The 10392-nt window shown below is 43.8% G+C and overlaps 2 protein-coding genes across 3 annotated transcripts; one reads left to right on the forward strand and one right to left on the reverse strand.

The window, feature by feature from the left end:
* The first annotated feature begins 2421 nt into the window (after positions 1–2421).
* Positions 2422–5736, forward strand: LOC134224119 (uncharacterized). Its single transcript, XM_062703376.1, has 3 exons — positions 2422–2569; positions 2642–2778; positions 5088–5736. Exons 1-3 carry the CDS (start codon positions 2482–2484, stop codon positions 5202–5204), a joined length of 342 nt encoding a protein of 113 aa, XP_062559360.1. The 5' UTR covers positions 2422–2481; the 3' UTR covers positions 5205–5736.
* A 1171-nt stretch (positions 5737–6907) lies between these two features.
* Positions 6908–9852, reverse strand: LOC134224120 (calpain-7-like). Of its 2 annotated transcripts, XM_062703378.1 has the most exons (5): positions 9728–9795; positions 8746–9648; positions 8008–8686; positions 7580–7788; positions 6908–7517 (listed from the first exon to the last, which is right to left on the reverse strand). In XM_062703378.1, exons 2-5 carry the CDS (start codon positions 9646–9648, stop codon positions 7143–7145), a joined length of 2166 nt encoding a protein of 721 aa, XP_062559362.1. In that variant the 5' UTR covers positions 9728–9795; the 3' UTR covers positions 6908–7142. The 2 variants fall into 2 exon arrangements, with proteins under 2 accessions (XP_062559362.1, XP_062559361.1); XM_062703377.1 differs by having other exon boundaries at positions 8746–9852.
* Positions 9853–10392: the final 540 nt, after the last annotated feature.

Genomic DNA, 10392 nt, shown 5'->3' on the forward strand with positions numbered 1-10392 from the left:
TTGATGGAGCGTTCAGCAGTGACCACGCAGTTGCCTGCCCTTATCACCGCTTGTTGCTCCGACTTTCGGTTGTTAACAACAACCACCTCAGTCTTATGGTGAGCCAGTTCTAACTTCCTGGAACTCATCCACTCCTCCACAATTGCGATCGAGTGGGCTGCAGTCAACTCCACCTCTTTGATCGATTCGCCGTAGACCTCCAGCGTAATATCGTCAGCGAATCCGACGATTACCATGCCCACCGGGAACTTCAACCTCAAGACACCGTCGTACATGACGTGCCATAGCGCCGGACCCAGTATGAAACTTTGCGGAACCCCTGAGGTTATGTCACCGCACTTCCGACCTGCCTCTGTGTCGTATACTAGTACTCGGTTCTGAAAGGTACTCGGGAATTCCAATACGCAGGAGCGCATCTGCAATAGCTGCCCAACTGACACTATTGAATGCATTCCTCACGTCGAGTGTCACTACTGCACAATAGCGAACTCCCCTCCTCTTACGCTGGATAGCTATCTCCGCGAATTTGGTAACCGACAAGATAGCGTCTACGGTCGACTTACCCTTTCGGAAGCCAAACTGGTTACTCGATAGACCATCCGCACCCTCCGTGCGTATCAACAACCTGATGATCTTCTCGAGCACCTTCTCCGCCGTATCAAGCAGGCTTATTGGTCTATATGCCGACGGATCCCGCCTTTGGCAATAGGACCAAGCTCTGCCTTTTCCATGCTTCAGGGAAGACTCCCTCGTCCAGGCATCTCTGCATGACAGATCTGAACATCTCGGGAGCCTCAGCAATGACCGCTTTGATGGCCAGGTTCGGAATACCATCCGGTCCTGGCGCCTTACCTACACTAAGGGACTGTGCAAGCTACGCCACAGTTACTCTTCCCTCGTCGGCCACTCTGGCCCCTGGCAGCTCCACAAAGGGAGGCCAGGAACTTGGGTCGTGACGTGGGAAGAGCCCCGCGATGATCCTCTCCAGCATCTCTGGAGACCGCTCTGTAGGGGCCATCGCCCCACGTGTCTTGGCCATTACGACCCTATAGGCGTCACCCCATGGATTCGCGTTGGCACTTTGACACAGGCCCTCGAAGCAGGCTTTTTTGCTTGATCTAATCTCAGTCTTCAGAGCGGCTTAAGCAGCCACGAACGCTACCCGTCATTCAACACGCTCCTGTTCTGTGCGTGCTCGCTGCATCCGCCTCCGTGTCCGTAGGCAGGCGCGGCGCAGGTTCGCAATTGCTTGAGTCCACCAGTAAGCCGGTGGCCTCCCATTCCTAGGGTGGACTTACCTAGACATGGTGGCATCGCATGCACGCGAGAGTACTGTTACCAGCTGCTCGCCACTCAGACCGAGTGTATTGTGCTCGCGGCGGAGCGCTTCGTCCAACACCTCGTCGTCGAAGTACGATGTCTTCCACATACGAGGGCTAGGCCTCGCCCCTTTTTCCGTCCGCTGAAAACTGGTCGTATAGTCGATACTGTAGCGAACCGCCCGGTGGTCGCTGGGAGTGTAGCCATCATCTACCCTCCAGTTCGAACTACTCGTTTGGCCAGGGCTCCAGAACGTAACGTCGATAATCGACTCGGCCCCGTTCCAGCTGTAGGTACTTTTGGTACCGACATTAGCCAAGTCCACATCAAACATGGCCCGTGATTCCAGCAGGATCTTCCCCCGTTGATTCGTGGTTCGGCTTCCCCATTCCACGACCCAAGCGTTGAAGTCCCCCGCTATCACCACCAGTTAAATACCATTCAGTTAAATACAGGCTTGGTGATATAGATCAATATAACGGTGCCGGTGGATCAGTTAGGCAGTTTTCTCGTGATTACGGACGCAGACAGCGTAGTCGTAGCAGAAGCATGGAAAGAGGTCGTAACACAGTGCCATATGGTGGAAATCGATTCAACAATAGGTACAGATACGTAAATGAACAAAAAGCTAGTTTTAGAGACAATCGTGATCGACGGGATGACAATGTTCATTCGGCAGTCATTTGTAATTTCTGTAAAAAAAGAGGCCACGTGAAACGCAACTGTTTCAAATACATAAAGCAAAGAACGGTGAATTTTGTAGAAACGGAAAAAGATGATGTAGACTACTATGATTTTAAGCGGCTGAAACTCCAGGACTCGGAAGATGACGAGTCAGACTATCCTTGCATGATGATCTCAACTAAGAAAGGTTTCAGTGAGCCGTGCGTGGTGAGAGTTTTGATCAATGGTGTGCGCATAAAAATGGAGTTAGATTGTGGTGCAGCGGTGACTGTTATAAGTCTTGAGCTTTATAGGAAACATTTCAATTTTGTACCGGTTCAAAAATGTAATAGCCGCTTAGTGGTTGTCAACGGGGAGCGTTTGGGTATTTACGGAAAAATTACGGTCGATGTCGTGGTAGATAATAACGAGAAGAAAACTAATTTAATAATACTCGATGGGCCAGTAAGATTCGTAGCGTTATTTGGTCGCGATTGGATGGATTTATTTTATCCTCAATGGCGAAACACTTTCTTGACAACCATGCCTATTAATTCGATGGAACCCAATCGACAAGAAATAAAGGGTAATATTGATTCTAATATCCAATCACGTTTTCCCAAAGTGTTTGATGGAAATTTTTCGAACCCCATATTAGGTTATGATGCGGATCTTGTGCTAAAGGAGGATAGACCGGTATTTCGTAAAGCTTATGATGTGCCTTTCAAGCTGAGAGAAAAAGTTGTACAACATTTAGATTCGTTGGAAAGACAAAATGTGATTTCCCCAATCCAGGTCAGTGAATGGGCTTCCCCAGTAGTGATAGTTATAAAAAAAGATGGTGATATACGAATGGTTATAGACTGTAAAGCGTCAATAAATAAATATATTATACCCACAACTTATCCTTTACCTCTGGCGCAAGACATTTTTGCATCCTTGTCAGGATGTAAATGGTTTTGCAGTCTCGACCTAGCGGGGGCGTACACGCAACTGAAATTGTCAGAAAGATCAAAAAAATTTGTCGTTATTAATACGATTAAGGGTTTGTACGTATACAATCGTCTACCACAGGGCGCCTCTTCGAGTGCGTCAATATTCCAGAGAGTGATGGACAGTATTCTGCTAGGGCTCAAATTTGTGTGTTGTTATCTTGATGATGTCTTGATAGCAGGCAGAACGTTGGAAGAATGTCAAAAAAATTTGTATCTAGTGCTTCAGAGGCTACAGGACGCCAATGTGAAAGTGAATTTGAAAAAGTGCAAATTTTTTGTGCAATCGCTTCCATATCTAGGGCATCTAATAACTAATGAAGGTATACTGCCATCACCTGAGAAGTTGTTAACAGTGCAAGAAGCTAAAACACCAAAAGACGTTTCTGAGCTAAAGGCATTTTTAGGTCTTATAAATTATTATGGTAGATTTATACCACACTTATCAGTTGGCTAAACTGTTTGTATGCGTTGTTGAAGAAATGCGTAAAATTTGTCTGGGATGATAGGTGCCAGAAAACTTTCAATGAAAGCAAGACAGCCTTAATCAATGCTAACATTTTAGAATTCTATGATCCACACAAGCCAATTGTAATTGTTTGTGATGCTTGCAGCTATGGCCTAGGAGGAGCTCTAGCGCACTTAGTAGATGGTATAGAAAAACCTGTTAGTTTTGTTTCCTTTTCCTTAAATGCAGCTCAGAAAACATACCCTATTCTTCACTTAGAGGCTCTAGCTTTAATAAGTACCGTAAAAAAATTCCATAAATTTTTGTTTGGCCAAAAATTTACGATATATACTGACCACAAGCCTCTTTTGGGAATTTTTGGTAAGGAAGGAAAGCACCAGCTATGCGTGACTAGACTGCAACGTTATGTCATGGAGATGTCAATTTATGAGTTTGAAATTTGCTACAGGCCATCATCTCAAATGGGTAACGCCGACTTTTGCTCTAGGTTTCCATTAGAGCAAACAGTTCCAAATAATTTTGATTGTGGAATTATTAATAATATTAATTTTTTCAATGATTTCCCGCTTGATTTCTTCCAAATTGCAAAAGAGAGTTTAACAGACGAGTTTCTTGCAAAAGTGGCGCGATATATTTCAAACGGCTGGCCAAAAAGGGTCGAAAAAGGGTGGCAACCAGTCTATTCTTTAAGACATGAATTAGAGATTGTAGATGGTTGCATCTTATACCAGGATCGTGTGCTGATACCTTCTTCATTAAGAGCTCCTATGTTGAAATTATTACACGCAAATCACAGCGGCATAGTTAAGATGAAGCAATTAGCTCGTAGATGTTTGTTTTGGTTCGGGTTGAACACAGACATTGAACATTTTGTTGAGGCATGTCAAGTCTGTTTACAGACAGCTGTGGTTCCTAAACCATCTAATAACACTCCGTGGATGCCCACTACGCGCCCTTTTAGTCGCATACATGCTGACTTCTTTTATTTTGAGTCCAAAACATATTTGTTGGTTATAGATAGCTTTACAAAGTGGTTAGAAATTGAGTTAATGAAATATGGGACGGATGCTAGCAAAGTTTTAAAAAAGTTTACTGTTATCTTCGCCAGATTTGGACTTCCAGATGTTATAGTTACAGACGGAGGACCTCCGTTCAATTCCAGCCAGTTCACAAACTTCATGGAGAAACAAGGAATAAAGATTATGAAAAGCCCTCCATATAATCCTAGCAGTAATGGCCAGGCTGAGCGAATGGTTAGGGTTACAAAAGACGTTTTTACTAGACCAAGAGACAAGATCTCTGGACACAGAGGATCGCATAACATATTTTTTAATTAATTACAGAAATACTTGTAGTTCAGATGACAAATTTCCATCAGAGAAAATGCTAAGTTTTAAACCTAAAACATTAATTGATCTTATCCACCCTAAGAAACAATATAAAAATTTTATAGCACCACTTCTAGAAAAGAAAAAAGTATTTGTTGATACGTGTAGTACGCCCTCCTTGGATCCTTTCCTTAAGTTGTCTCTAGGAGACAAAATTTTATATAAAAATAAAGACCAACATTCGATAGAAAAATGGATATTTGCTCAGTTTGTAAAAAGAGTCTCACCGAATGTATTTCGCATCTCTTTTGACAGGCATGTCGTCAATGCGCACAGGGACCAGCTAAAGCTCGTGAAACCATCAATGACCTATTCGAGATTGCCAATATCGATACCAACATCGACAAGGAAAAGGACGAGAAGCATTTCTGATGAGGATGAGTTTCATGGGTTTCCGGATGTTCCACTAGTCCCGGAGATCGAAGGGAATAATGGTAGGCGTTTCAAAATAGCGAAGCGCAGTCCCATTTCTACCCGCAGCCGTACGAGAACAATTAAAGATGCGACGATCCAGATTTGTGGTGGTGCTAGTGATCATGAGTGTTAACGGTTATCTAATTTATTGTAAAAAGAAAAAAAGAGAAGATTCTGAAAAATAAGTTTAGCAAATTACTAAAAAAAAACAAAATTAAACTTTCGAATAAGCATGAAGTTTAGTACCATAAGAAACACATAAAATTATTCGCAATTATAAAAACAAACAAAATTCCATTTCCATTTTCAAGAATTTTGATACGATCGATATTTTAAACTAAAGGGAAAAGAACTGTTATATTCGATATAAGGTCTGATACCATGAAATGAACTTTATAGCTAAACGATCACTATAGTGAGTTCTGAGTTATAAATACTATGTACGAAACAATCTCGATAAGAATAAATCTCTCTCTTGTATCTAGACATTCGACTGAGTAAGACGTGCTATCAATTTTATCTACAAAATCACATTACCTTCCTCCCCCGGTTTTGGAGGTACCTGGCCGGGGTTCAGCTTCCCAGCTCCACTACCCTTGTTCGGGGTAGTAACCCTCCGCGTTTTGGAGCGGCCCCCAGGGAGCTCATCCCCTGGAGACTGTCTCCCCCGTTTTTGTGTCTGCTCCGTTGGAGCAGTCGCTTACACTACTACCACTAATTGAAGAATTGACTTGTTTTTCCATTTTAGTCCCACGAGTTGCTCGGGAAAAGAGGTCCACCACGCCAGAGCCCAGCATGACACGGTAAGGGACAATTACTGTGGAGGGTGCCCAGGTACCCCACAGGCTCCGTTAGAGGCCTAGCTCATTATTTCACCCCCCTGGCCATGCATTCCCTCGGCACGGTTCGCTTAACGCTTTGGAATTAGGGGTTAGGGACGATGGTCCCGTTGGTCGCACCTACTCACTCTAGCTGATGTCAGAAGGACAGGCTGCACTACCAGCTAAGTGCGCAACCCTTAGCTGGCGGTCAATTGTCATCGGAAGACCCGTGGAAGCGTGAGATTGGAACTTGTGAGGACCAGAGCTGTGTAGGTCGCTCCTGCGCAGATGTCAACTCACCATTTCGCAGCCCGTGTGTGTATGTGTGTGTGACTACGTTATGGTCACCGAAATAGGCTAACCTGCCGGATACGATATGCCCGATCGTCTCTCCTACTGAATTACACTTCCCGTAACGGTCCTCCACATTTTTGTGCAACATATACTGCCGTGAATCGCAAGTCAGTCCCATCTGTATATGGAATCCATATACAGATGGAACAGACTTGCGATTCACGGCAGTATAGTGCCGATAGTTCATCTTCGCAATTACCCAGTCCATGATAGCTACCAAGAATCCTTTGCTTTCTGAGAAGAGTTCACCCAACACCAGCCACATTTTCGACGACGCTCCTGTAGATCGAATGTGTCCAATACAACTCCTTCAACGCCAAATGCAGGGCACTGAATCCGTGGTAAGCTACTCATATAGCGCGAAAAATTTCGTGGCGGTACTGACTCTCCACAAAGTATTTTCGCAACTGCAGGATCTGGGAAGCACAGCGTATGAACTACCTATCCAAGAAGGAACATTTCTTTTCGATTAAAAAAATAACAATTAAAATGATCAATGATTTATTAACGAAATAAAAAAAATAGTTGGTACGTATTCACAACTAGATAAGATTGACGTGGTCATTTCTTCGAGCCACTAAAGTAACTTTCCGCTTTAAGCTAACGTCATCAATATGGCTAAAAATAAATCCCTTGCACAGCATTGGCTGTAATCGCATTTTCTTTTATGTTACTATACGATATCAGTCCCATACGATCATAGGCAGCCCAGATCCGCCGTTCAATTCAGCTTTTCGATGACTAAATTCGTTGTTGATTTAAATTTTAGGAAAAACGGCGACTCCTGTTCCGGCAGGAAAGTGGACGGACGCAACTGATAAACCCCCGCGGGGATGCCTTCCAAATCCAACACGCAAAATCCGGACCTATAGCTGCCGGTACTCTGGGTTATAAAAGGGGCAGTCACCTCCGGATCCTCCAGCGATGTAACGCTCAACTCCAGCCCGACTTGGTAGACTTTGGGACCACGAAGTTCAACCACTAGCTGGCTGGATTCTTTGGGGCCGATGTGCAGCCGATAGAGCGGATTGTTTTTGTAGGTTTGCGGGTGGTTTGGACATCCGCCTGCCGTGCGCCCCTTCCAGTCTCCATTGATCTACGGGATAATTAAAAGTATTTAACATTTGTCAAACACAACGCGGGTAGTGAGTTAATTACATTTTCGACTGTTTGGAAATGGTTGTCGATTTTCTTCAATTCGAACTTATCACGACAGTACGCCCGCAACGAGTAGTAGATCGTTGCCGTTTTTTCATACTGCGATATCACCAAAGTGTACTTGCGTACCGAACTTGGATCCAGGCGTATTTTGCACAAGTAATGCGGACTGTTGATCCTAACTCCGTCGATGTAAGGAGGTGGATCGGCTAAAATACAATACGAGAAAGATTAATTAAGTTCAATAATAAAATCTGAGCGAAAAGGGAAGTCTGCTGTGCGATTATTATTATTTTTTTGATAGATGTTCATTTTTTGACCTTTAGAATTAGGTTTTATGATCAAAATAAAAAACCTTACTTCTGCTTAGCAAACAAGACGAAGATTACTATGCGAGTAGAAGCAGTGTTATCACATATTATACTTACACGGATAATAAACCCGTTTCCCGTTATTCTTATAGACCAGGACCGTAATATATTCTCGATTTACTCTGAAATCCTCAATCGACGTGATATGTCTTGTCAAAAGTATCCAAACCGAACCCTTCCCAGCAGGTACGGTGAGGCTGAATTGTGGATTGTCTCCTACATTGTAGGCATCTTTGGTAGGTCCCACACCCGCACTCCACGACTGATGAATACTGTAAGTGTACTGAAACAGAGCTGGATCCCAGTTCAGGTAGAACACATCGAAGAAGTTCAAAATGGAATTGTAATCGATCCAGAAAACCCCATTGTCGTAATTTGCAGCGAGTTTTGGGTCATAATTCAACTGCTGCTGCAGCTCAGCGGTCCAGTGCACCGCATCCAACTCGGAATAGTTTCCACGCCAGCGCAGATGTGACCAAGGATTCTTTAGTTGGAGCAATTTCACTCCGTCAATTTCCTGCATGTCCAGCACGGCATAGGCATGGGTCGACACAAGTCCCGTTCTTTCCGCTTCTGCATCCGAGAGTTCGCCAGTGGCTACGGTTACCAAACAACGTCCAGCGCTAAGCCCTTCGCTGAGTCGATTAAAAACTGCATCGGCATCAAAATCTGGATCCTTCGTCCTAATTGAAGCCCTCTCTGGAATCCAACCTGTTAAGGCATGCAAGTCAATGTTCTAAAATAGAATTGTATGAAATAAATATCACATCTGGAAATGAGAAAAAGTTGTCTTACACTATTCGATCCGGGAAAATCGTATCCTCCCATCAGCTTCATGTAGGCTTTCTCCATCAAGGACACCCAGAATTCATTTTTGTTGCTCGAATACGAGCAAAGCAGCTGATTGTACCTTCCCAGCGGTAAACAATCGTCAATCACAACCTTTCTTGGAATTCCGTTCACGTGCATACGAACCGAGTACTTTCCACTCGGATTATAGATCGGTTCATCTCGACTGTTCCTAGGGTAAATAATCGACGTCAAGATTCTGCGCTTGTACTTCTTCTCATATAAAGAGGCCACTGCCAGCGAGGCCACAAAACTGCAATCGGAAACCACCGTCTGACGAATGCTATAAAAGTCTGCATGGTCCCCAGCTATCAGTTCCGGATTTTCACTCAGTTCGCTAACCCGAATCCACTGGACAAAGTCCCGTTTCTGTTTAGGGGCCAACTCCAACAAACCATCGCGATCCGTAAAGGGAATCGAAAAGATGAATTTCTCCATCAAATCAATGTCCATGAATGGAACATAAACCTTGGAGTTGATGTGCGACGTAAATTCCAGCACCTTCTTTTCCTCACTGGTATAAGAAACCTGAGCCCCACTGACTTCCAGCTTTGGACTGTGAACCGGACTTCTCCCTGAACCGATGCCACTTCGCACCGGATGCATCGTATGCTGCGGGACAACTTTCAAATCTTTTGGTTTCGGAACATATTTGATTCCTTTCAGTTCCTCCGCGCGCTCTATTGCCTGCTTGGCGAACTTGTTCAACTTGTCCCGTTTTTCTCGATCCTCTATACGAAGAATACATTCCACCGCCTTGCCATACAAATCGATGGCTAGCTCCTTCTGGCCAGCTTCATCCGCGTCAAGGGCACGGGTCAAAATTGTTCGTACTTCCGACTCTGACATCTCAAATGGACAACACTTTTACGGGTTTAACAAAGTTCAAAGTGCTTAACATATAGTTTAGATCCTGAGAAATTCATACCACATTAATAACTTTTAAAACATTGAGAACTTTATTCACTTTATATAAAAATTTTCACAACTTTCGAGGAATGAGTCAGCTACGCTCTCTACGAATACGTCTTCTGCTTCTCAAGCAATCAAAAAACAAACACTATCAGTTCTTTTGTTTTGCTCCAACCATCCGCTGCTTAGAAAATTGATTCCGTTGGGAGTTCGTACCTTTGATATAAAGTTCATGTGCTATAAATGGAATATAGAACTATAAATGAAATACAGAACTCGCCGAATATTGGGAATTGACTATCATCGCAGAAATAATTTAGAACGGCATAAGATACAGTATACCCCCGGTAATCCAACAAATGTATGGCCGGACTGTCGAGGTTTATCTCGTCAATCCGACTGTCATATCCATACAAATGAACCAAAACGAACTCACAGCACAAGTTTCAAAACTAACGGCATAATGTGTTCAAATGGGTGTTCATACTCTTTAATCCGGAAAATTCTGAATTAGTGAGATCCGGAGTAACAAGTCGGAACATCGGATGAGCGAGCTCAGGATAAGCAAGGGATACTTACTTGATACTTGATGGGCTACAGCTAGCTCTTCGATTAACCTACGCCGAATGGAGTATCCTTTTCCACTGGACTCGATCCCGAGCCAATCACTTCCATTCGCCC

This window comes from Armigeres subalbatus, chromosome 3 (genome assembly GCF_024139115.2).
Source record: "Armigeres subalbatus isolate Guangzhou_Male chromosome 3, GZ_Asu_2, whole genome shotgun sequence".
In the NCBI taxonomy this organism is placed as follows: domain Eukaryota; kingdom Metazoa; phylum Arthropoda; class Insecta; order Diptera; family Culicidae; genus Armigeres; species Armigeres subalbatus.